At 41.7% G+C, this 27,860-nt stretch overlaps 2 protein-coding genes across 2 annotated transcripts in view; one reads left to right on the forward strand and one right to left on the reverse strand.

The window, feature by feature from the left end:
- Positions 1-5,844, forward strand: part of SCAMP1 (secretory carrier membrane protein 1) — a gene marked incomplete at both ends in the record, with an annotated part of 38,308 nt that extends 32,464 nt beyond the window's left edge. The window contains 3 exons of the mRNA XM_079548386.1: positions 180-281; positions 4,305-4,422; positions 5,680-5,844. Coding sequence (XP_079404512.1) covers positions 180-281; positions 4,305-4,422; positions 5,680-5,844 — 385 coding nt within the window. The remainder of the gene's footprint in view (positions 1-179; positions 282-4,304; positions 4,423-5,679) is intronic.
- An 8,005-nt stretch (positions 5,845-13,849) lies between these two features.
- On the reverse strand, positions 13,850-25,886 carry LHFPL2 (LHFPL tetraspan subfamily member 2; the record flags this gene model as incomplete). Its single annotated transcript, XM_079548110.1, has 2 exons — positions 13,850-14,106; positions 25,457-25,886. 2 exons carry the CDS (start codon positions 25,884-25,886, stop codon positions 13,850-13,852), a joined length of 687 nt encoding a protein of 228 aa, XP_079404236.1.
- Between the last annotated feature and the right edge of the window lie 1,974 nt (positions 25,887-27,860).

The following is a 27,860-nucleotide window of genomic DNA, read 5'->3' on the forward strand; positions in this document are numbered from 1 at the left end:
GAGGAAAACTCTTGAAAATAAACACAAATCACAGAATCAGCAATACTTGAGGTCATAATCAATAATTCAAAATAGTTTTCATATAGTAAATGCAGATTTTTTTTTTTATAGTATAGTGGTTTGTCAGAAGTCCTTTATTTCCTGGCTGCATTACATTCTTTTTTTTCCCCCTCTTTCAGGAGTGACAGTTCATTCAGGTTCTTTGTGTTCTTCTTTGTGTATATCTGTCAGTTTGCTGTACATGTACTTCAAGCTGCAGGATTTCAAAGATGGGGAAACTGGTGAGTATTCTGTTTTCTAAGTATGACAAACATATTTGATATAGCACCTGCAGTGTAGTCTGTGGTTTTGTGTATATATATTTTTATATATATATACACACACATATGTTGTTTTCACTAGAATTGTTACATTTGGCACTCAGAAAAGCTTAAGTGAAAGATATCCCAGGAGTGTGAGGTACTTCTGTTACTGGGCTGTACAGAGTTTTGTTGTTTAATGTACGCAAATCTGAACTACTTTTATACTTTCTGCTATGTTTTAGTGGTATATGGAGGTGTTACATGCTTAGAATAAGGAAAGAAAACAGAGAAAATTGAAGTAATTTAGAAATAATAGTATGCTGTTTGCTTTTTTTGTTATTGTTGTTAGTTATTTGTTGTTATTTCATGTTTAACACGTGCTAATGAAATTTACTAAAACTTGCAGAATGAGTCAGTGTGATGTTTGGGAGCATATAGTGGTCTATGCCTGGAGAGATTGTGAGGTTTCCTTCTCTGGAGACTCTCAGGATTCACCTGGACACCTACCTGTGCAACTTACTGTAGGGTACCTGCTTTTGCAGAGGGTTTGGACTCTTGAGGTCCCTTCCAACCCCTGCAATTCTTTGTGATTCTGTGTGACTTTTGGTATTGTTTGAAAAGTTCAAATGTCTAAGACAACTGCGTATTCTGTAGTAGTTAATTTTTCCTTTTGCTGCACATTAATGCAAGGCTGCTCTGAGGTTAATGTCTCCCATTTTATTATGTTGGCCCACATCAGAGGCAGATGTTGGTGGTATGGCAGTAGAGGCTGAAACTTCGCACTGGTATTCTGTTACATTTTGTTGTTGTGTGACAGATGGCAGCAGAGGGTAGTCTGCAAAGTGGCATCTGACATGGATGTGTGTATGGTGCAAAGGTGTGTCGTTGAATTCCTCTACACAAAAACAGTTACACCCATTGACAGTCATTGACACTTGCTGAATGTTTACGGAGACCAAACAGTGGATGTGTGCACAGTGAGGAAGTGGCAGTGCATTTCATCAATGGCAACTGCCACCTGATCACCTCCACTGGGGTACAGATTTTTACAAATGTGTTATGCAGCTCTTGTTCATGGCTGGTGAAAGTGCATAGCTAAAGATGGTGACTGTGTTAAAAAATAGTGCTTTTTAGCTAAGAATTTGCCCTATCAAATAGTGCTGTGCTCCTTATAGCTGCTGTAGTTTCCATGGAAATGAGTAGGAGCTATCACTTTTGGAACCACCTATGTATATAAGCTTTAATTTGAAAGTCCACCGAATCATAGAATCACCAAGGTTGGAAAAGTTTCAAGGTCATCCAAACCAACCACCCACCTACTATCAGTATTTCTCTACTAAACCTTAGTACAACATATAAACTTTTCTTGAACACCTCCAGGGACAGTGACTCACCTGCTTCCCTGGGCAGCCCATTCCAGCTCCTGACCACCCTTATGGAGAAGTTTTTCCTAATATCCAACCATTCCCTCTAGCCCTACGGCTAGTTAGATGGGAGAAGAGGTCAACTCCTATCTCATCACAATCTCCTTTCAGGTAGTTACAGAGAACTATAATGTCTCCCCTGAACCTCCTCTTCTCCAGACTAAATAATCCATGTTCTCTTGGCCACTCCTTGTAAGACTTGTGCTCCAGACCCCTCACCAGCTTTGTTGCCCTTCTCTGGACACGCTCCAGGACCTCCATTTCTTTCTTGTAGTGAGGGGCCGCAAACACACTGTTCAAAGTGTGGCCTCACCCGTGCTCTGTACAGAGGGATGATCACTTCCTTGCTCCTGCTGACATCACTATTTCTGATACAGGCCTGGATGCTATTGGCCCCCTTGGCCACCTCAGTACACTGCTGGCTCATGTTCAGCCGAGAATCAACCAACACTCCTGGATTCGTTTCTTCTCCGCAGTCTCCCAGCCACTCTGCCCCAGGCCTGTGGCATTGCCTGGGGTTGTTGTGGCCAAAGTGCAGGACTCGGCACTTGTTGAACTCCATCCCAGTGGCCTCAGCCCTGAGATCCAGCCTGTCCAGATCCCTTTTCAGGGCCTCCCTACCCCCAGGCAGGTTGATGCTTCCTCCCAGCTTGGTGTCATGTGCAAACTTACTGAGGGTGCACTCAGTGCCCTCATCCAGGTCATCAGTAAAGATATTAAACAGGACAGGCCCCAGTACCAACCCCAGGGGAACACACACTTGTGACCAGTCACAGCTGGATTTAATTCCATTCATCACCACTCTCAGGGCCCGGCTCTCCAGCTATCTGTTTACCCAGTGAAGAATATACCTGTCCAAGCCATGGGCTGCCAGTTTCTCTTGGAGCATACTGTGGGAGACAGTGTTAAGGCTTTGCTGAAGTCTGTGTAGACTATGTCAACAGCCTTTTCCTCACTTTTCCTTATTCATCAGGTGGGTCACTCAATCATAGAAAGAGATCACGTTGATCAAGCAGGACCTGCCTTACATGAACCCATGCTGGCTGGGCCTGATGGCTGGTTTTCCTGCATGTGCCATGTGATCTCACTCGAGATGATCTGTTCCATAACTTTCCTTGTCACTGAGGTCAGGCTGACAGGCCTGTAGTTCTCCAAATACTCCTTATGATGCTTCTTGTAGATGGGCATCACATTTCAAGCCTCTAGTCCCCTGGAACCTCTCTGGTTGACTAGGAATGTTGATAGATGTTGGAAAGCAGCTTGGCAGTAACCTCTGCCAGCTCCTTCAGCATCCTCAGGTGGATCCCATCTGACCCCATGAACTTGTGATAGTCCAGGGGCAGTAGTAAATCTCTAACTGTTCTCACCTGAATCATGAGGAGTTCATAATACTTGAATTTTACATTTAAAAATTATTGGGAATTGTTACCATTCCTGCAAAAAATCCTCAGCAAATCAGAGCTAGCTAAAAGCATGATTGCAGTAGCCAATTGGTAGCATGGAATACTGTGACTGGCAGTACAGTATTTGGGTAATGATATTTTTCTATATCAGCAATATTTTGCAACTAATCTCCAAACACTTGTACAGCAGCCAAAACAATACTGCTTTAAACTGGTGCATAATGAAAAGTCCTGTTTCATTATTTTTTTGCTCTCAAATTTATTGTGTTCCTTTTTTATAGATACCATGATTGATGTGAGAAAAATAAAGTAATTTTGTAGGGGCCGCTTTCCTAATGTGGAATATGCTTCTAGGGATCATGCTTTGCAGGATGAGTATAAAAAGTAGCCAGATCAGAAGATGCTGTTTACAGTTCAGACTTTGGGGATTTGTAGTAGAGTCCAGTTGGGCATAGGGAATCAGAGCAGTATGAAGCAGGTAGAGGAAAATTTTAGTGTTTTGAAGATTTACAGAATTGATTTGCTCTCTTAATTGGAAGAATCTTCCATCTTGATGTTCTGTTTTTCTTAAGGCAGCCTGCTTTTTTGTAGTTTAAAGGTTTGGTATTGTTCTTCACTGTTGATGTTACAGTTAAAAAATAATAATAATAATGTTTAAAGTAGAGAATGAGTAGTTAATACGACTTTTGTGTTAACTGATTTCTTAGATAAAGCTTTCTACTTTAATAAATTATCATACTAACACCAGTTGAGAGACTTCACTCTGTGGATATAGCTCAGTAAATCTTCCCACGTACAAGATGTATGTATAGTATATTTTTGAGTTGTTTTGAAAGAAATTTTAAGAGTTTTTTAAAGTGACTTTTTCACAAAGTCATGCAGTTTTAAATCAATCTGAACTGATATTATGACCAAGGGTAACCAAGATTGATAAACTACTCTGACATTTCTTTAATTTCTTGACTTATACTGAAGTTTTCCTGACAAAGTAGGAATGTAGCTGTAAAAACTGGCTACAATACAGAAGTGTTCTGATTGGCAATTTTTCTGAATTTCCTTTCAAAACTTTTTGGAGTTGACTAGAACCAGGAGTTTATCTAGCTTCCCTCTGATGTGGATGAATGGTTCCTGTACTGTTCAAGTAAAGTTCAGTGTTTTTCTTTTTCTTCCTTCAGTGGATGGATTTCGTCACTTACTGGTCTTAATAAGAGTATTCCTGTTGGCATTATGATGATCATCATAGCTGCACTTTTCACAGCATCTGCTGTGATCTCATTAGTTATGTTTAAAAAGGTAAGCTGTTTATTCCACTTTTCTGCTTTCTGTGTTTGGCCTGGAATTTGTTTGAGAGTGGCACACAGTCACAAAGCAGGGGTTGATGATGTGATATTCTTGGGAGGTCTGCTGTGCTTCTGTAGTACTATCTACCTTACTCCTATGTTTAATGATTTTCACATAGCAAAACTATTCTGTCCCTCAGACATGAGTCAGAAATTTTAAGGATAGCCTAGAGATGTCAACCTCTCATTATTTCTTTTCTCCATAAATACTGAGGTACAGGAGAAGGAATCAAGAAAGATGTAGAACAGGGTTGGTTGTTTTTTTTTTTTTTTTTTTTGTCTCTCTGCCACATGCATCTGCATTCTTTCAGAAAGCCTGCATGCTCAGCATGCTCAGATGTGACGGTATAGCTTCACAAATGAAAAATAGTCACGTTTCTAACACAGGAAAAAAGTTATAACATCAATTTGTCTGCTGTGTGTAATGGAAATATCTTTATAATACTATTTAACAACTTTATCAACTATTTAAAGACTTGAGTGAATACGAATCTAAAATTGAGATCTAATTTTAGTTCTCAGGTAATTGAAGGTTTCTCAGGATTTTGTTTTTGTATTATAAATCGTAAGCTGTATTGTTTGAAGAGTTTGTAAGCCATATGGTTATAATCTCTGCTTATTATGCAGACCTGTTGGGCATCGTGCTAGCAGATGCATATCTACATTGCTAAGTTATTTTGAACTACACTCATTAATAGCTTAGCTTAATAGATTCTTATAAGCGTGTAAATTAGAGATTTGTTTTTCTAAAGATTGATGTAGAACAAAGCTTTTCAGATTGTTATTGGCACAGTGGCACTACTTCTTTGGCTTTGTTTTCAGCTTCTTCTTTTAACATGGACATTCACTTTCAATGAGTATGCTAAATCGTAGGCAAATTGAGACATAAGATTTTGCAAGCCATGTCCCTGTGTAATACTAAGAATACAGCCTGTTTTGCATACTTAAATACATTATTTTAGAAAGTGAGTATTAGAAAAGATAAAGACCTTTTGAAAGACCCCTGTGAAAGTGTAACAGAAATCTGTGTGATCAAACTGTAGAGCAGGGCAATCAAAATCTGTAGGACCTTGTGTAGGAGTAGTCTGACTCATTTCCAGATCCTTCTGAACATAAAGTGAGATTTCTCTACTGCACAGCTCTCCTTTGCTATTACTCTACCAATGCAATGGAAAGTTCATAACTTGTGACTGCCTTCACACGTTCCTAGGTTCATGGTCTCTACCGCACAACTGGTGCTAGTTTTGAGAAAGCACAGCAAGAGTTTGCAACAGGAGTGATGTCCAACAAAACTGTACAAACTGCTGCAGCCAACGCCGCATCGACAGCAGCAACTAGTGCAGCTCAGAATGCATTCAAGGGTAACCGAATGTAGAGGAAATAAAAGAAATTGTTGCGGTTCTCTTTGATGGTGATTTATTTTCAGGTCATTTATTCTGTTTCCTAAAAGCCTAGAATAAAATTAACACAGCATGTTTGTCTTTTCTCCAGCTGTGCATGGGTAAAATGGGAAATGTTAGTTTTGTTCTATTATGAATTTATTTATTTTGAAAGCATATTCTTTGCCCTTCTTTTAGAAGTTTCTATCTATGATGTAAAGCCCTCTGTATTTTATGGGAGATAAATAGTTTCAACAATTGGCCTCATATTGAACAATGGTATCTAATTATCAAATAAATATATTAGGAATTTGATGAATTCTTCAAATTTTTTAGGGTAAGTCTTTTGATATAAACCTGTAAATTTGCATGAATGCTGTTGAGTTATCTGATCATACTGAAATCATGTTTTGGTCCAGAATTTACTTGCACCATTTTATAGCATTTGTTTTATCTATTTTCATGGAGTATTCTCTTCCTGTGAGAAACGACAATGATGCATAAACATTCTTTGTAACGGAATGTCTAATGCAGTGTACAAGTTAAGAAAGTTAGCTAACGGTTACAATCACAGACATAAATGATTATATACTATGTTTTTTATTTCAGTATTTCTTTCTTGAGGTAATAATTTTGCTGGAAAAGAACAGATATTGATGTTTAGAACACTAGTTTCTTGTTTAGCTCTCTTCACTGACCTGCAGTGGTATTTTTGTTTTGGGGATCCTTAGATTTTTTTTTTTAGTGTGGTTTGTGTTGAACAGTGGTACTGAATCTCTAGCCTTGTCAGTCACTCTGTTTACTGCTTGTCCAAAAATATAAATACACAGTATTTAATTTTCTTACAATAATATTGTCTAAGATGAATCTTTCTAAGCAATGGCATTACAGATACTTGAATGCATTTTAACATAACTCAGCCATCTCTGTGATTTACACTTGGAAGAGCTTCCTGTTTCAAACTGAAAAAGTGAAAACTATTCATCTTCCACAACGTCATTGAGCTGAAGGCCGAAAAGATTGAACGGATGCTGAGGAACAGAACAGTCAGTAATGGGATGTGCCATTGTATTGTTCTAAAGTTTAATCAGGTGTTTAATTAAACAAGTGATGGATTTGTCCTTTGAAGGTTACTTAGAGTTCCTTGATTTGGCTCATGAGCATAATGTTTGGACTATTTTTTAAGCTTTGTTTTAGAAAATGAAAGCAGAACATCATCCCATGACCTGTAGTGTAATTTTATTGTGGCTGAAATTTTTTCAGCTCTTAATGTGTGAATCACTTTTGGCAAGATTGAGCCAGAAGTTTCTGCGGCCCCTCCATGCTGACCGATTAAATCTTTCTTATACAGTGTATTTATAATAACATAAACTTTCTATTTTTTAGTGCTATTAACTTAATTCCTTGATGAGTACTACCATTAACTGTAGTAATTAGTCTTCTTTATTTTACTGACTTCTTTAGATCCAACTTGAGTTTGGATAAATGTAGCAGTTTTACCTACACAGAAGTTTAATAATAATAATATGCTATCATCTAAATATTCTTTGAATCACAATGTTAAAAGCAATTTAAATGTTCTATCTAATAGGGGCTCTAAAATTTTACAGTAGTGAATAGGTTAGCCTTGAACTTAAATCTGTGTGGGATGTTAATAAAAGCTTTTCAGACAGGTCTTCATTTTCTGCTGAGATGGGGTCTACACTTCTAGCAGCTGTGCATCAAAGTTGTTCTTTTCAAAATCCTTCACATTTGACTTGGCAGTTCTGTTTAGGAGCTGTAATATGGATTATTTTGAATCTAAATTTAAGTAGTTGTCTTGGATCTCCCTTGGATTTGAATCCCAGTGACATAATCCTTGCTTTAAGCTGAAGAATGCATAATACAAATTACCTGAATATAATAGGGAAAGGAAGATACAGATTTAGGTATAAAAACCTGAATTTGGCAGGCATATTTTGCCAAATGTTTAAATGTCAATGAGAATGTTCAGTGTAGGCTGGGTGTCGATTTGTAATGTGCTGGGCTGAATATATGGATCTAAACCTCGTAAGCAAAATTCAAGAGGCAGTTATGTGAGCTTTTGAACCAGAAATCTAATGCTTTGCAGCCCAAAAGGGAGGAAGAAGTTTGAGTTTACCTTTGGCAACAGAAGGCCGATGTTGGTTAAAATACTTTTACCCAAATAAAATGATATTTCAGCCTCTTACTAATTACCAGACTATGGCACCCACTTGTCATTTTGTAGTATTGTGACAAATTGAGTACAGAGTATGAAGTTTAAACACTGGAATGTCAGTAGTCATTGATACGTAATATAGGAGTATTTATCATGGGGATGTTTGTATATTTTGTAAATTACTAACAATGCTCTGTCATCCTGGTGAATGTCACGATTCTCTACAAATACACTCCTTCTGTCCCTCTGTTGCATGTCTGAGCTGTTCAGAAGTTTTGTATATTTATTGTATTAACACGGTGTCACAGAATAAAAAAAAAACAACTTTTTTCTGGGATTTTTGCTCTGTATAGTTTTGAACAAAACAGTTTTTTCTTTCAGAATTCAGGATGACATATGAGGCAGCTGATCTATGTAAAGATCTCACTTGCCTTTTGTAATTCTGTATATAAATGCTTTAATTATGCTGAAATGGGAAAGATGCCCACTACTGAAGTTATACATTAGGATAATCAGAACAGCCAACTCAGATATTATAAGAAACATTCTCAAATACTTGCAGCCTGCTTCCTTGTGCTAGATAGGTAGAGAGTCAAAATCTAAACATGTTTTGTCATTACTGAATGAAATTCTGTGGCTACCAGTGAATCCTGAAACGTTATTGAAAGTAAAATGAAGTTGCTGAAAACAGCATTGGTTTGATACTGCTTGTTTTCCTAATTTCGATTGAGTTGACACGTGTCACTGCTGTGTCTTGGTCTTTTATTCACTAGGTGCTACCAGTCGTTTTTTTCCTGTGATGTCACCTGTAACACCACCTCTTTTGTACTGAATGTATTTCTGGGTTTTATTTGAATGGGAAACAAAAAATGAGTTTATCTATACCTCTGTGGTATCAGTACAGAGAACAGTGCTCAGGCACAGCCAGGATTATTGTGGGAGAGTGGTGGCAGATATGAGACTTTGAAGATGCTGGCACACGTGTACATCATTAAGTAGTGAAGGTGTTCATCAGCTTGACCTGTGTCTTTGTAGCTTAATGATCTCGGGTGGCAGTGGCAGCAGTAGAGGAACAGGTTTTGAACACCTTACATAAGGGACTGTGCGTATGCGCACGCCTGCTTTGAAATCCACAGGGATGTTTAAAGTAGTGATGCACTGAGTGGCACCTGTCCCTGGATTTGTTTGGGCTTTAGATTTCCAAAAGTCAAGGAAAATGCTTCAGGTCTTTCACCATAAGCTACTTCCTGCAAGCTTAGAAAGTGTCAGAAGCTTAATTAATTAATGTAATCGGACCTCAGTAACTATCAAAGAAAATGGACATCCTGACTTCTGTTTCAACTAGTAAAAGCCTTGCTTCTGGTTCTTCCATAAATTTGCTTAGAGAGCAACATGCAACTCTTCATTGTTTGTCAAGTTGCAGGTGAAAAATATGCACCTGCACCAAAAAATAAAGCAAGTGTAATTTAAAAGTCTGTGACTCAGCAGTTTTTGTTCTAAACTTTGTCTGCACACCTCCCACTACCCACTTTTTCACGAGAAAGGAGTGGCAGTGCTTTAGTCGCAAAATAAAAATCACGTCAGACATGTTTTTAATTAGAGAGTCTCTTTAATGCGACTGTACTGTATAATGTATAGGTACAATTTCAAATCACATACTTTTTGATCAGTAATTGTTAGTCAGAAAACTAAAACACTAACAAAATCACTGGCTGGGTTCTTAAATGCTATTAAAGCTACAGTTAAAGAAAACTTGCTCTGGCTAAACATACCTGATATGTTTGAATTAAGATAGTCATGCTCCTGTTACAGATCAAAAACTCACATTTTAATTGAAATTTAGATTCAGAAGAATAACACATTAGGTACATATTTCGTGCTAATAAATGTACATAGTGGTGACTCAAGAACAGATAAACAGTACCACAAATAAACCATGGCTCAACCTAATGTAGCTGGGTTGCCACAGCTTTTCTTTCTATGGAGCGTGGCTGTGCTGTGTGTGTTGCTGCCAGGCCCTGCTTTTGCTGGGCTCTGTCCTTTCCTTATCATAGGCAACAATGCCCATGGCTTTCAAGGGACACAAGTGAGATACGCTCATGTGGGATTCAAAACTGAAATGACTGGGCTGAAAAAATCTCAGAATCCAAAGAATGTGGAATAAAAATGGATAAGAAGGTGATATAGACAAGAAAGAGCTCAGTAGCAATTTTTTTTTTTTTTTTTTTTTGCAATGCCACATTATAAATAAAGCACACTGAGAAACCTAGCTGAACCTTTTCAGCTTTCAGATTGTACACAGCTAGAAATAGCTACAGCTTCACATTTCAACTGTCTGTATTATATAGATTAAATCACCCTAGAAGAGATTTTTGTTAGATCTTTAAGCTACTGTTAACATTGTATTCATCTTCAAAATCCATAACTCTATTGCATTATTCTATGCTTAGTCTGTCCACACCACCAACACACACCAATTCTTCCCTGGGAAGTCCCTTTTCAAATATCCTGTTCAATAGCAAAAGCAACCAAAAAAAAAAAAAAAAAAAGCCCCCCCCAAAAACAAAAAAAAAAACACCAAAAACCCCAAAAAAACAACCCACCAAAAAACCAACCCACCAAAAGACATTCCTGTTATTGCACATCTCACACAAATTTGTGTATATATATATATATATTTTTAAATATGCTACAATTAAAAAAAGTCTATGGCACTTTACAGAATATAAGTTTACAAAGTTGATCAAACCACAGATGCTTGAAGAATTCTTCAATACCACAAAAACAAAGTTGAACTGAGCTAATTGGCACACAGGTTTTAAAGAATCCACAGCAAAGTCTTCTAGATCCTATGCAGTGCATGTACATTAAGAAGCAGTTACGCTCTGCAGCCCCCCTCGTGAAATTAATTAAATTAGTTTTAATCTGATTTCTTTCTTCTTTTTTCTAAACATCTTTGAAAGCTGCTGTTGAGGTGACAGTCAGGAACAACTTTAAACAGCTTTAAACAGCTTTAATGAGAGCACCCTACATCTGAAAACTTCATCCAGAAAAAAAAGCGGCAATACGTAACGCCTTATCACTTGATAGAAAAACAGAACCCTGAGAAAGGAAATTCTGATTATTGTTTTTCTGTATTTCTTCCCAGCCCGTCTTCCATCTGACTGCGTGCTGTGTGATGAACGTGGATATTCTTGCAAGTTAGTTGATTATGCCGTTGCAGAGCAGGTTGATAGCATATCAGCAACAAGCAGAAAAGCTGGCTCTTGTTGGTTACAAATGAAAACAAAAGCAAAACACGCCACTGAAAATACTTGCCTAGTATTACAAAAACAAAAAACCCAATATTAAAAATTTTAAGCATGCTTTAGATCATAGCAGTGTATACTGGGGTTGTTCACTGCTTACTTCTAAACCTAAGCAGCACGTGCCCTCCATACCTTCTGGAAGTACTGACTTTGGCTCTGGCTAATCAGGTGCTCAAGCCGCAGCAGCATTTACTTCAGTAACGTAGTTACAGAAAGTCCTGGCAGTGGCAGCATTCACACTGGATTGCTACCCACTTACAAAAAGTCAAAACTCCAAATCCGACTGATAAAAACTCTGAATTTTTTTTTAATTAATATTGAGCCAATTTATAGTCACTCTTATTCTCCAACCCTTCCTTTCCAATTACGCTGTTGACAAAAGCACAGCTGGGCTAATGCCCCAGCCTCCTCTAGCACGCACTCCAGTAGAGGGCTCAAGAGGAGCACCATAGGATGTTTTCAGTCACAGTGCAGCTGTGCTACACAGGTAGCATGCACGTCCTTCGGCGTGTGTGTGTGCGAATGTGTCCAGCAAAAAATGGGAGACCACGAGTGCGGTCAAGACATGCTGGCTGTGACTTTTTGTCCTCAAACGCCGCTTTATTCCAAAAGTTTTTTAAAAACAAATTTTGCTATATGCAGATAATTGGCATAAGTGGTTCCAGGCCGTTTTTAAAATTAAACATTTTAAAGAAAAGTTAATTACCCGTTTTAAAATCTACACTGTGGTGGGCTAGAGAAACTAGTGAACGCAAGAAGCTGCTAAATTAAATTAAATCCCTTTTTAATATTGGCAGAAGTTGATCCCGGTCTTCGAACAGTGGCTCAGCCATCAGCTCTACATCTGTCCGGCACTTTTCTTGAACACGTGCTGTGTGCTCATGGGCACTGCTGCCTACACAGGTGGGCTGGGCTCAGGCAGGGTCTGTGGGGCACAGCAGGCACTGAGGGTGCTCCAGCACCACTGCTCAGCCATGCTCAAGGCTAGCCCTGGGCTTGTGCTAGTGGCTGCTTTTACAAGTCCTGTGAATCACCCAGAGAGGAGCAGCGTATTGAAATCAGCCTTCTACCTGTACAGTAACAATTTTTAATATCTATAAATAGCCAACGGCACACTGTGATAGACTGACCAGGCTCCAGTGATAGAAAGCAATGTATGATGTGAAACATGCACCAAGAAATAAGAAGAGGAATTCACTTAAAGTTCATGAGAATTACTTCTCTGATGAATTCTTCCTAGTGCTTCTGTGCCACAGTTGCATCATTCCTTTTTTTTTAATACCTTTTAGATTTGTTCTTACAAGTAGTTCTAGTAAGTGATGGGACACCACAAGTAATGCAGCCGACTGTTTTTGAGAAAGGAATGTCATTTGCGGCAGGGTCTGTTATTTCTGCTGATTTAGTTGGAAAAGGTTCCACGCTACATGTGGTTCAAAAAATGGGAAAAGATCTTCACAGCCATTAAGAATTTGGCATGACTTCCTGAAAAATGTAAATTTCTTAAGGACGTAGCTGGTTCTGGGACTTGAAATTGGTCTGCAGAGTAGGAATGAAGTTTCACAGGCAAAAGGAAGAATAATACCATTGAAGTCCAGCATTTGATGTTCACTTGTACAAGAGGCTAAAGCTCCAGCTGTTGGCATTCACAAAGTAATGCCCAGCTGTGCTCTGGGGAGTTATCATCTGCTTGGGATTTGGGGTATTTCAGATAAAGGCAGAGTTGCTGCTTCAACATACGGTAAAATGGTATTTCTAACAGTTGCATCAGATTCAAGTGAAAACCAGTGTTAATAACAGCATCTCTACTGGGTCAGTGAAAACAAAATAATTAACCTGCTAGACAAGGGGCACGCACCTTGTGTTGTGAAGTTTCAAGCAGGAGATGTGGTAAGGATTCAGCTTTAACTGTTTAAAGGTGTGTGAACTGCATCGTGTCAGCTTTGATCTCTCCATCGCGTACTTACTCTCTGAGAAGGCACTGTACTTTAAGGACGTTCAGTATGAAGAAGCACCTCAATTAAAAATACGGTACCAAACCAGGTGGTGGTGAAAGATTCACAGGTGAGGGGAGCCCTTGGAAAGAAAGCCTAATGAAAATAGGCTGCTTGGTTGTGTAAAAAAAAAGTAAAAATGTGCTGGCTTTTATTATTTTAAATCCAATTTTTTTAAAGTGACCAAGGTGGTTAAGGCAATCCAATCAATCAGAATTTGTCAGCTATGTAATAATATCCCCATTATATATATGATTCCTCGCATCCCCAATCTGATTAATATACTCCACAGCGTCCTGATAATGTAATCAAACTAAAAAATCCCCAAGTGTTTACATTCTCCTTTCTTGGGATCTTTTCTGATCCTCACTGCCCAACAAGGAGGAAAGACCATTTCAGTAGTTCAGGGCTGGAATGCATGGGGCTCAATCACACAAACTGTGGAAACTGGTAAGTGGATCTCCTCATCAAGCCAGTGACTAGCAAATTAATATCCAGGCACTGGTATTTTTTCCCACTGGAGTTAAAGGAGGCAGATAAGGTTTTTTCCTTCCTCTATTTCTTCTTGCACTTTGTCACTGGATGTGGCGATTTCAGCTTGCGCCGAGAAGACTGCACAGATGAACGTCAGAATAGTGCCACCAATCGCCGTGTAGAAAGCCCAGCCCAAGGAGCAGTCTCCCAGTTTGTAAGCAGAAGCATAATGTCCACAATAGCTTATTGCTTTCTGGCATCCCCAACCTGCAGGGTAAAGTATCAAGCCTAAGATAAGGAAGAGGCCTAGAAATAAGAAGAGAAAGAAAAGACAGAAGTTTAATAATTCATAAACTGCACAGCGAATGAAACATTTAGTAACAGAATGGACGCTGCTGACTTTAAGCGTCAGAACTGGAAACAGACAGCTCTGTCTCATCCATCCTTCATTTACTGTTCGTTCCTTACTGTGTAGACTTTTATCTCACCAAGGGGCTGTCCCACAGTTTTTTAATTGTGAAAGGGTTATTTCATATGGCCTTCTTCTTAGTTTTATTCTCTGCATTCCTCCTGCACTTACCTGCTGCATTTACAGAGTTTGCCAAATGTTTGGACATCTCATCTACTCTTTGTACTTAACACTTTTCAAATACTTACAGTTGTTTGCATCTACTTAACATTTGTATTTAGCTAGCCTTTGTTCCACTTTGTCATTCGTATTTTTTTCTTTTCCTCTGGATTTTCCCTACATCTGTTTTCTTAACCTGGAAAGAACAATCTTTCAATTCAACAATAGAGCACTGGTTATTTATCCACACTCAGACATAGTAGAAAAATCACTCAGCACATTCAAGAAGCTGCTTTTGCAATGAAGAGATTGTGGAGTCAGCCACAAACAAGAGGACTTGTGTCTCCACTACCAGTGCATAGGTAACAGTGGCATCCTCTGAAGAAGGGACGCTGTTACTGATGGCTTTCTCTCTGCTGAGGACCAAAGTTATCGAAGCAGTGAAGAGTTTCACTGAGGAGATGAAAATAACATATTAGAGCCCCTATGCACATGATGTGCCTTTGTACAAAGGTGAGAGATTTAATCAAAATGCCTGCAGTGCTGGAAGCTATAATGCTGTCATACAACCTCTCCTAAAAATCACAGTGAGTGAAAAACATCTCCATCCAGCAAGGTACGTAGATACTTGTCAAGACAGCTCATAGGCATCTGTATTAGCTTTCTATTATTTTCTTTAAAATTTTACTTCGAAGAGCAGGAAGAATTATACAAAACAGTTTTCGCTTAAAGGCAGCCCATTTATTCAGAAAGTGAACACAGCCTTCCACATCCTATAAGTATTACCCAGTTTATTTCTCCTGTCCTCAATAAAGCCCTTTATTTAGCCAGGCATGCTGAAGAAGACAGCTGATAATAGTATTATTCTTGAAGTTGGCTGAAAGTTGTGCTTTTTATTTATGGTACTAGTTCATCCATAAATTTAATTTCAAAATTTCTACTAGGTTATCAAATAGAAAAGTCTTATGTTGTTCTCTCTACTACATTTATTACCAAGAACACCTGTTAAGATTTGTTCCCATCTTCAGTTCAACAAATTCAAGTTACAATAGTCTATTCTGCAGTGCATCAGATTTCCTTACAGCTGTCTAATATCTATAAATGCCAGGTATTTGACAAAAGATTGTCCTTCCTCCAGCATTTTTCTAATGGTTACACCATGGGCATGAATGAACTTAATGCCATAATTTAGGGCAGCAAAATCCACTAGTGAAAGGTATCTGTTCTGTCTGAGAGAACTTAGTCACTGTTTACATTTAAGAAGCAATGACAAATTTTGTGCAGTGATTCCAGCCCAATTGGCCAAACTACACTAAGCATAAAGTACTGCTTTATCTTGGACAGGCCTGGATAAGCTGTGCTTTCATCCTGCTGAGCCCAGCAGCTAGTTTCACACTAAACACCAGCAGTTCCTCTCCTCTATTCATCACTATCTTCCTGTTCAGTATTAACCAGCAGCACTAAACATTGCATTTCTCTAACCGTACATGAGTTTGGTCCAGCTGCCATTTTTTCTAAAGGTCACAAACTACCTTTGGTAGTTAAAAATCGCCAGCCCTGAATTAAGAAACCAGGCACGAAATGCCAAAGTAGCTGCTTGTGCCAAGTTAGTTTTTAAAGCCTACCACCCTATCAGTAACAAACCCAGAGGGCAGTGTTTCACTCCAGATGGCTTAGGCACAAGTAGGTCTAAGAAGTCACATCCAACTCTTTCAGCCAAAGCCAGAGCACTAAACATCTCCTGAAAACTGCTGTTGCATGGCACGGGCCCTCGAGCTGAAAAGCCACTCGGCCACCTCTAAAAGACTGCAGCATCTCTCCATATTCATCAGTACTCTGCTGGCTGGATAACTTACAGTTATTTCCTCAGTTAAGGAGACGATTTGGAGAAAACTCCAAAACTATGAGCCATGACCACGGACAGATTCTTTTTCCCCCTCTGACTCCCATACTACCATAATACAAGAAAAGGAATAACATCTTCACCTCACCACTGAGCCTACCTTCTATTCCATCCCAGTGCAGACTCGAGGCTTCTCAGAACATGCCTCCTATATCTATCGCTAATGTTTACCATCATTCCTAACTTCAGTCGTATCTGGTTCCTACTTGTTAGGAAAAGTTAATAAAGATTACCTAATTAAGGCAGTTCAACACGCGCAGAAGCAGAGATGGCACTCCTTGGGTTTCACGCTAACTAGCATTAAGTGGAGAGGCGCAGACTCATCTTGTGCTCAGCCCTACCCTGCAAAACACAGTGATGGAGCTATGCAGACTTCAGACATGGCTCTCTCCATAGGGATCTCAAGCAAAAAGGTCAAGACTGCCTGCTGCTTGCAAGTCACTACAGAAGAGATGATCATAGGCAGCAGGAATGATTCCTGCTGCTTAAACAAAATGGATGGAAGATCTTCGTTACCCAACAGCAGACAAAACCACGGGCTACAGAAGAAGTCAGCAACCAGCAGCACTTACCTGTCCAACTAGCTCTAGCCAGAGGCATCTTCCAGAGACCACAAGAAAAGAACCACTGTGCTCCTGGGAACACAGATGCAGAGGGAGGGAAGAGAGGCCCATGTGGAAAGAATAAGCTCAGATATATCTGATATCAAGGTCAGATGAGGCTGCGATACTCCTTGGAAAGCCAAGGTCTACTTTTAAACAGGTGAAATGGTTAAATGTAATATGAATAGCTCAGCAGTCTCAGTGTTCTCTCACCTTTAACCTAAGGATTGCTGCTCAACCATTTTAAGAAACGCAAAAAAGCCAGAGGCATGTTTCTGTGGCTAATGCTGTAGCCTTGATCTATGTCTCAAACACACGCAAGCAGCTGCAGTTGAGCAAAAAACAATTAAGAGGATAGGATCTGGCCAAACTGGTAGACTTTCAGCACTGAATTTTCATACTAGTGTCCACAGGGCAGAGCCTGACTGAGCCCCTCACATCTCTTTACTTATTTGCCTGTATCTCTCCCTTTCTGCAGCCGCTCTCAGTCCCTGGGGCTTCACCTGCCTGCATCTCTCTCATTTTTGTTATTTATTTGCATTACTGCAGCGCTTGGCAGCTTTGCTCATAGTTTCTGTCAATAGCTGGCAAACTCTTCTTACATAACAAATAACACAAAGAGCAAGCGAATTAATCCCGAGCAGCACAATGGCAATCGTGTTTCATTGTGGTTCTAGTGGGTAGCAACTGTGCACACATCAGGGTGTTGGAACTAGATGATCTTGAAGATCCATTACAACCCAAGCCATTCTGTGATTCTAGGATTCACAGCCAGAGGACTGAGGAAATGAAGACCAACTGGTTTTCAGCTGCTTATGCACAGCACAAAACATGTTTCTGTTCTTTGAAGCATCCAGGGGCAGACGGCGGAGTAGGCACTGGGTAGGCTGCATGGAGCTGGGCATGAAGCTTATCATCAGAGAGCACGGGGCTGTCACAGGAGGCATGGGCACACCCTCAGCATTCGTTTATATCCACAGTGCACAGGGACACGGGAGCAGTTCCTAGCACAGTACTCATCTATGTGTGAGAAGCTGTTCTCTGGATTAACTATTGCAGTTCTCAGCTTTCTTGAATTTAACTCAGTTGTTCTTAAGCTCAACACACTTAAATATTACCTGTGTATTTAATCTGCATGATGTGGCTTTGTAAGGCATTTAACGCTGTAAGTTAAAATTAAAGCACTTAAGCTTCTGTTAGTCATAGAAGTACAAAGCTCACTGTGTGTTGTGTAACTTTATGTCAGCACAATCTAATGAAGCAACAATTATCTCCTGTCGACAGTTTGTCTTAAGATGGATCCGGCGGGAGGACAGTAAATTATAATGATAATGATTTCCTTTTCTTAATAAATCATTTTTGCTTTTGTCCCAGTGTATTTGAACAGAAGCCAATTTTCAAGAGGAAAAACACAGAACAAAAGTCCTGTGCTTTAGCTGAAGAAAACTGTTCTGCAAAGAATCCTTCCAGTTCCTCTCTCCAATGTACAGTAAATGAGTTTAATTCACAGCCAATCCACCTGTTAATCACTGCTGTTTGTTCCCCATGCCGGGAGAGCAAATTCATTTTGAAAGCATGACATGAGGCTGTTTTCCAGTGTGCTTCTCTACAGCCTTGCAGAGCTCAAGTTTGCTCTGTTGAAGATTTAACCTCCTCCCTCTTTGCACAGCTGCACTGCTATGGATGCAGCATTAATTACATTTTTCTTCTGTTAGCTGTTGCCAGATTTCATACATGTTTTTTCTTAGGATTACTTAAAACAGAGGTCTCAAGCTCTGTAATGCTTATGAACAAAACAGGAAAACTATTCAAATAACCCTTTGATCCAGATAACTCATCTCATAAAGCTCACTGGTATAACTGTCAGCAGAGAACATTTTCACATGTTTCACTGAAGGGAATTTGCTCTCATAACATTTTATCAATCCCAAATTATGTGTTTTCAGAAGAAAGCCTTAAGAAATACAAAATGTAGACTAAACTTAATTAGGATTATTATCCCTATCCTGATTACAGCTTGGACATCCAATTAAGCCCTAGCCCTCAAATGTTTACACTGAAGCCAAACTTCTCAGAAATATCAGTATGAACATAGCAGACAAGAGGAAAAGTTTCTGAAGACAGCCCAGTAATTACCTTTTTTTATGAAAACCTTTTTCCACTTGCACCCCCAGACTTTCCTTTCTGGGGGCTTGGAACTGCAACAAGCAAGTGTTCCTGTTTTTCATGCTCTATAGCAGTGTTGCTAAGCTAACATCACAGAAAAACAACAGATCAGTCTGTCACTGTGGGCATCTGCATGTCACATCACGTGTTGGTCAACAGGGTCAGAGCTGAGTAAAAGCTTTCTCATTCCATCCTTGGAAACAACCCTCAAGAAAGGGGCTGTGCCCATGCCTGTTTAGATAAGTGCACGCTATTTAGTTTTGACAGTCTCCTGTGCAGCTGCTGTTGTGCCATATTAAATAACAGCATATACTAACAAAGCCAATTTCCATTGCAAATCTTGAAACTATCTTCTCATTTCTTAGCAAAATAGCAAAAAAAACAAAAAAAACAAAAAAAAACCCAAACCTCAAAAATACCCAACAACCCAAAAAACCAAACCAAACCAACCCTTTTAAAAGGCTGCTGAAGATACAGGGAATTAAGCAGCTGTGGCAATGCAATATGCTCCCACAGAGCAGCAGAACACAGCAACAGCACTGCAGCAGACAGGAGTGGAAGAAGGAAGATGAGCTTTGCTCCACTCATGCGGTCACCTCCTGGTGGTGAAAAGCAGCAACACTGCTTTTCTCCCCTTCTGCACAGCCACAGGAGACAAGTGCTCAGGACCAAGGGCGCACAACAGCTTGGCACAGCAACCCTGCCTTTGTTTCCCATGGGCATATTAGCAAATGTGTCAGTGTGCTAAATGAATACCTGAACAGTGTCATGCTTGAAATATGCACACAAATGCACTCCACTAGCTTAAGCTGAGCAAGCTTTTACATACACAGACAACTGTAGCGATAGCCACCACACGCAGTGGACATGGTGGACAGCCTCCACACTTAAAAATCAAAGTTCCCTCAGCCACTCCTCATAAGACTGGCCAGCCCCGGCTAGCACAGAGCTCTGTGTCAGGCAGAGGGGGTGGGAATTCCCCACAGAGGATGGGACAGAACTACTGCGGCGCAGCAGGCCAGACACCACAGCATAGCCCAGGCTTGTGACTTTCCCACATCTTGCCCGCGGCCTTTCACACTGCATGGCCTCCTTCAGCCCTGCCAGCATTCAGGTGAGTGCAGCAGCACATGCACAGCAAGCAAGGGGAGAATCTGTGAGCACGAGAGCCTTGAAGATGGCCCATCTGGAAACACTGCAAAACAGAAGCATTTATGATTTCAAGACCTATCTTGATACTGCAGACAGTGTGGGTTCACATCTACGAGGGGATCTGGGATCTTGCTCACACTCCAATTCATTAAGCCAATCAAAGATGCATGTTCATAACCAATCACTGTTTCCGACGTCATTATTGATATTAGGGTGTGAAATAGGGCTAAGATACATGTGGAGGATGTGCATGACAGGAGGTGTAAGGAAGAGCTATGGACAAGAAGCTATTTTCACTATTATGTACATTTTGCTACCCACAGAAAGAGCCAAAAAGAAGCCAGCTTATAAAGCCTTGATGTGGGTTGGTTTGGCAGAATGACAGCATATGGGCGATTCCTGCATGGCGTTTGGGGCTTCTTGGGTTTAGTTTTTTTTATTGTGTAATCTGCTCGGTCTTCTCTTTAATGAAGTGTAAACATACAGACTGCTCTCTTCAGGAACGGAGAGGGTAGGCTGCATCCCATCAGACTTCACAGAATCACAGAATACCCCGTGCTGTGCCAACCCTACCCGTCACACCAATTTGCAGGCCCTGACCACCCTGTAAGGCTGCGGCACCTTTCTTTGAAGCAGGCCCTGTTGGTGTTTCACACACATGCAAGCCCTGCCCAGCTCTGTGCTCAGAACACCACAGCAGGAGCCAGGCACACCGCTGAGCCTTCTGTGGGGCTGCCGCGTGGCCGCCAGGGTTTGCCTCAAAAGCCAGGGAGGTAGTGGGCGTTTTTAATCTGAGACGGCCTGACGGCAGGCCCGAAGCGGCTAAATGACTAACTACACTGCAACAGTTGAATTTGGGAGGTTCGTTAGTTTGGAAAGAAAATGCCAGATGATGTCAAACTGTCCATCCGCGAAAGAAGCAGGGGAAAAGACCCAGCACGTTTCAGTGCTTGCTGTAACTGTTTTCAGTGCCGTCCAACTGGCTGTTGCCAGTGCCCTCCAAAACATGAATTGGTTGTGCAGAATCAGCAGAAAGGGAAAGAAAAACACCTCGTGACCAGGGCTATGCAAAGGAGCCGAAGCAACAAGCTGCCTTGGCTGAAACAATGAGGTAAAAGGGCTCTGAGACGTTTTCTCATTCCATTACATTTCCTCAGTGCTGATCCTGCAGTGCAAGCCGACCGTCTCCACCCCTCTCTGCCTGCTGAGACTGAGCTGAATTCTTCTTTTTTCTTGTGTTTGAGTAAAAGCACAGACTCTGCATCTAAATATTCTCCTAGAGTTCGCTGCTCTATGGAAAAGCAGCATCAGCCTTGGCTCTAAGTCTGAAAGCAAAAATCCACCCTGCAGGAGAGGCAGCCAGTCCCACTCCGCTGGACAGCAGGGAATGCAGACATCCCCACATCAGTACCATTACACAGTGCCACACACACATGCCGCAGGAAGGTATTTCTCAGAGTGAACAAGGTTCTCACACTCAACACCATTTGATGGAAGGTTTATGCTTGCTTGCTAAGAACATCAACTGCTAATTTTTGCTAGTGAGAACCTCAGCACTGACAGTCTGCTGAGTGTCTGCTGATCCCTGTGACCATCATGGTAGCACAGGAGGTAAGCTGACCTCCAAATCTAACTAAACACTGAACTAAAGCTTCACTTTATTTCTTTAACTGTCCTTTAACTACTTCTTAATACTGTCCCGCAGGCTCAATAGCAGTTCAGCACTGGAACTCGTTTTCCTTCCCTGGCATAATTCCTCTTGCTCCAAACCAGCACTCCCCTTAGCTTGAACTTTCAGCAACCATCTGTGTATTGGATGTCGTGCTGGCAGCTGGCCATATAGGTTACAGGAAGCACTACACCACAGACAGCAGGAGCAGTTCAGACCATCAGGATTTCCATTAGAAATCCCCCCCCATCCCTTCTTCTTTCTTCCCACCCCAAGAATTCAGATTTCTGGCATCAGAAAAGAAAAATTCTAAGATGAATCCAAGAGGAAATATGCTTTTGAAAAATGCATGCTCTGCATTTTAGAAAGACAAACAAGAAGTTCCCTTGCCATTGAAGGCTGAACTGCTCTGCCTTCACTTTCCTCCTGCTCAGGCTCTCCGCCAAGCAGCAGTCTGTCACCTGCGGGCAGCAGCAGGAGTGTGCGCGGTGCTTCCCCTGAGCGCCAGCTTGGCCTCTTTGACCAGCAATGCTTCTTAACAACATGCACAAATACTGAAAGTGCTCCACAGCTATTACAAGTCATCCTGGGCCTCTTCTAGCCTCTGTACTTCAAATGTTTCATCAACTGTAAAAACAGAATACTTTCCCAAAAAAGATGTTCAAAAAGTCTGCCTGAACTTCTTGCTGCTGGGTAGTAATTATCTGTTTAATTACATGGCTCCTTTCTTTGCACTGTCTATTGCAGGGAAAATATTCTTTTCCAAATTAAACAATCTGCAAACATTTCTAAAACCAGGACAACTGGTTACAACTTCTACAAGTCCAGAGTGAGAGACATTGAAGCCTGAAAGCAAGCGGGAAAATGTCATGTCCTATTACAACAAATTATAAGATTTCAAACAGAAGCTGTATAGTTTTTTATTTCTAATTTTCTGCAATGACAGTAACAACAAAAGCTCTGTGGATCAGATATCTGCATGGCTCCTACCCACTATTTAAATGAGGGCTTGTCAAAGGACCATACAAAAAGATGTGGTTTTGTGTTAGTAATTTCACTGCAGGCATCACCCAGGTCACAACCACTGTTGCTAAACAAAAAAGATATATCCGGTGTCTGTTATTGTCTTTTCATGATGAATTCCAGGAATAAACTAACTTGCTGTATGTTTTTAATTATATCAAATCTCCATAGCAAAGATATAGAGATTTTAAATGAGATTAAGTCTGTGAGATCCTGAGTTCCTGTAGATTACTCTGTGTGGGAGCATCTCATCCTTGAAAATGAAATGTTTGACATGCTTAAAAATACTGGGCTGATACATGCTGATAAACAAAGTGACTTTGTGACTTCTTTTTCCTGAAAAACATAATAGTTCACATTTGAAAAAACAATCTTAAGCTGAAGACAATCACGCTGGTTTGTATCAAGCTGTTCTCTGGCCAGGGCATTAGTTCACATATCATAATCCTCACGTGATTGACTATGCCAACAATTGTACTGCTAGAAACATGCATAAGTGTTTTTCAAAACTCAGGAACTGAGAAAGTTGAAATTAACAGCTGTGATAAGTCATATGGAAAATACTTTCAACTAAGTAAGCAGATGCTGTAATGCTACTGGCACAAGAGTAGCAGTGGACCCAATAAAATTAATCTTGAGAAAATGAGTTGCTAGCCACAAGGCGCCTGGCTGCAAATATCAGCAGTGGTATTTCTCATAGCAACAGCTTCAGCAACGTGACCTTCCAATTACCCAGTTTAATGCTGTCATTTATCTAAACCATAGGAAGGGAAGCGTTCTTTTCTCAGTACAGATAAAAGAAAAGGACTTAGCTATCTCTTCACATAACAAATGCTTGGTCTACCATATTGTTCAATGTTTTCCTTTATCCACACAGCTGGTCTGATATTAAAACCTAGAACTGTCATATCTGCTCACAAATGGATGTTTTACAGAACAGTTTGCAAGATACAAGAATCTACTTCCTGCCTACTCTGATGCTAGACTACATCCATCTTGAGATGGCACTGGAACCAGAAGCACAGTTATCTTTTCAACAGACATGAGTCTGATGCAGCAAATGTCTACTTATGCTGCCAACCTATCTCTCACACAAACATAACTTTAAATGAAAAGATGTAATCTCTTAAAAAACAGGTTTCATGGATTATTTCTGAAGTGCAGGGTAAGAAAGCAAGGAGCTAAAACCTTCCACTAGCTCTAATTTGCACTGCAGAGCTGCTTATTTGTCACACTGGTGCTGGTAGTTCTGTGAACCAGGAGGGATTGCTGCAAAACATGTCATTTTTTATTTTAAGTATATTCACCTGCTCCCATAATCTGTACAGAAACATCTTGAGCCAATGGAGGGATCTAATTCTGGTGCAAGCGCACGAGCATTATTGTGGATGCCACAAAACAACCCGTATGCTTTTATACTACTTTACAGTGCCTTAGTAGCCAGTGTCGGCCATGTCCACAGCTGTGACCTCCGTGATCAGAGGAAGGTGAGCACAGCCCTCATTCAAGCCGGGGAACAGTTAGTACACCAGTCAAGGAGCAGCCAGCAACAGGGCCACCGTTGTCCTGGCAAGTAGTGGTCAAGACGGACTCCTCCTTCCAGCAAACAAGTCCCAACTCCTCACTTCTGGTTTAACCACATCACTGTATGAATTGAAAACATCTGGTTAAGAGCACCACAAAGAGGGAAGGCAGAGGCAGCCTGTGCCACTGCCGCCTCCCTCACCAGTCCCTGAGGGCAGCTGGTTGTGGCAGGACCACTCTTCTCCTTCGGACCACCCCATGCACACACTGCAAAGCACGGAACTGGCACACAGAACCAGTCCTAATGACCACAGAAAGCCACACGCTGCTCTGCCTAGGGCTTTCCAGCTTTGGTCTGCATTACAGTTACTTAATCCCTGCAAACCTACGTTATAAACAGTAACAGGACACATCTAGAGTGGATTTGTCATTTCAGGCAAAGTACAATCAGATCACAAAAAGATAAGCTCAGAGGGCTCTATGACTGCAGCTGAACAACGCAACGGGCTGGCCAAGGGGAGAGTTTACTGTCAGGTATGACTTGTCAAGCACACACCCTTGAAGGAGGTGGCTTAGCACGAAACTTGGTAAGCAGAGTGTACACGTGCAGGCCCTGTCCTGGGGTGTTCGCTTTCACTTCAGCCATGGGGCAACTAAACTGCCCTGCGCCTATGGAAAAGTCACCGAAGAAGTGAGAGGGCGATGAACTACCTTAGCCTGAGGATTAACTTTGCTCTCTGCTGGTAACAAAGGAGAGAACTTTTTGTTACAGAAAGAAATTCACACAGAGAAAAAGCACTGAACAGCAAACAAAAGAAACACTGGTCAGTTCATTTTGGCACACTACATGCTGCAATCCTACGGCCAATGTCAATGTATTACATGCTGTGTAGCTATAAATTTCAGCTAAGTTTGAATAAACACCAGCATATAGAATCACTCTGGGTCTGTCTAATGTGATCTTCTTGTAGACACCACAGAACTGCTGTGAACAGCAAGTTGAACAGCACAAAAGTTAGCATTTTTAGTTGCTCTCAGAGCTCACGTACCTGCAATCCCTTGTAGCAGCCCACAGACATTAAAAATACTTTTCTTCATAATACTCTGCACACACATAGTAAAGACAGACACAAACGCCACGGCGCAGAGGATCAGGATTCCCACAGCTAGGAAAATAGCGGTCGCCTGCCAGAACCCACTGGCAATCTCACTGAAGTTTTCAGCGTAAGGGCCACAAAGCGTATCTCGCCTGGAGAGCTGCATGTGAGAGATCCTTGTGCAGCGCCCGTAGATGCCCAGGGTCGGGCGGTAAGGTTCCTGCGGCCCTCCCGTTCTGTTGTCCATGTCCTCGGTGCTGACCGGTTTGGCTTTGCCAATCAGCCAGTCCGCGCTCATGAAAGCGATGAGCTCCGCAAAAGCCACGACGATGCTCAGGAGAGTCCATAGCATTGACCGACACGTTACAATGACATGACACATATTGGTGTCCACTGCTCGCAAACAGTGCAGCTGGCAGTCTTAACTCCAGGCACGAGGGGGAAAAAAGTTAAATAAAAGCAGAGAAGGGGGACCACGAGGAAATCACTGCTGCAGCTCCGCTTGCTCTTCCAGCTCTCACAGCAGCCAAGACAAAACTCCTCAGGAGAAAAAGTGAACCGCTGCAAGTTTTGCAAGCAGTACAGTCATTCGTCCTCTCCACTCAGTTCCTCCTTTTTTCTCGAGGGGATGCTGAGCTCCGAGGCGCACTTTTCTCTCTTACTGCTCATACTGGCGCATGACGCTCCGAGTCGGCGGGGAAGGCTGTGGGGACTGCCCACTGCTCGACATCACGCACCTACGGGAGAGAGAAAAGACATCAGCAGCAGATAAAGCCTTCACACAACTCAGCAAGCTGAAACCCTGCGCGCATCCACATCCACAAGCCAAAGCTTTCCGTGTGCGCTTGGAAGCCGCTCGCCTCATCCCGAGGGAGCGACCGCTCCGGCTGCCCGGCGGCACTCACTCATCCGCTCCGCCCGTCCCGCGCGGCCGTGCGTCGAGCGCGCTGCCACTGAAGTGTTGGTGGCGGCCCGGTCCCACCCACTCCTCCAGCACGCCCACATCATCTTCCCCTGCTTGAAATCGCCACGGCTGCAGGCGGCGGCCCAGCAGAGCGCTTTAAGCAGTTTTACAGCCGCCGAGTGGCCGCGTCGCGAGGATCTGGGCAGGGAAGGTTGCACCGGGGGAAGGCAGCGGAACGTGGGGCTGCCCAGCCGCCGCGGGACACCGACCCGCACCCCGCAGCCCTCGGCGCTCCCAGGGGCCTCCCCTTCTGCCGCCTGTGACGGTAGCTGGGGGACATTCCCAGAGCTATACTTCCTTTGGAATGAGAGGCGATCGGAGATCACTACGCTCCTCACTCAAACCCAGAAGCCTTCCTTACAATAACAGATGGATCAACACACATGCCTCTGCGCTTAAACTTAAAATGTAGCACTTCGGAAGGGGGGGACAGCAGGAAATGCACTCATGCTACCCCTCAGCAAAGGGGGTGCACCGCTCCCAAGTTCTACTCACAAAAAAGACCAGTAGAGAACAGTGCCTCCTCTGCTCCCCTTTGCCGAACAGAGAGGGGTCAGCAGGTACTGGGGAAAAAAAAAGACATTCCCATCCTCCTTTGAAGTCCTTTAGCTTTGTCAAGGAGCGATGGAGTTGGTGTTTAACTTTTTAGGAGCTTCTGAGCCTAGCGGTTAAATTCCAGTCCCAGTGAATGCAAAAGTAAAAGAAAACAACAGAACACCACAACTTCAAAAACCTCAGAATTCCATACGGCAATTTCTTCTCCTTCCTACATTAGGATTTATGGACTATCCACAAGATCTCACCCGCATTTCTCTTCTTCCCCACCTCCATCTGCAGGCTCCTGCAGGACCTAGCCACACCTTTCATGCCCACAACCGAATTTCACCTCCCTCAGTTCGTGGTTACCATGCTGCCTGGCCTGTTTTTCTGACAGATGCTCCTGCATACCCTGCCTGGTTTTGTGCTTAGAACAAAGCCCGCAACTTTCAGCCTCTCTGTTGCCACTGGCCAACTAGAGAAAAACATCAGAGAATGACAGCCCAAACCGACAGTGCATGTCTGGCTCTCAAACAACTCATTTCATGACTTTACTAAGTAAATTATGAAAATGTACTAAACTAGATGTTAGCAAATGGCAATCCACATTTAGTTGTGCATTTAGCTGTACTGTGACAATCATTCTTTTCCCATTCTTTATTCTGGAAAAGCTGGAGAAAGCATCGAGTTTTCAAGCAATCTGACATACCAATGACTCGAATACACCCTTTGTAATAACAGAGAACTAAAGTGTCAGCCTGCCAAAAAAAGTTAATTCTCTCATTATTTCCACTTTAAACAACTGGAAAAGCATACATGCTTCTTATGTCAGTGGCATGATTAAAGACAATTTAA

The sequence above is a fragment of the Tetrao urogallus genome (assembly GCF_951394365.1).
Source record: "Tetrao urogallus genome assembly, chromosome: Z".
Classification (NCBI taxonomy): Eukaryota; Metazoa; Chordata; class Aves; order Galliformes; family Phasianidae; genus Tetrao; species Tetrao urogallus.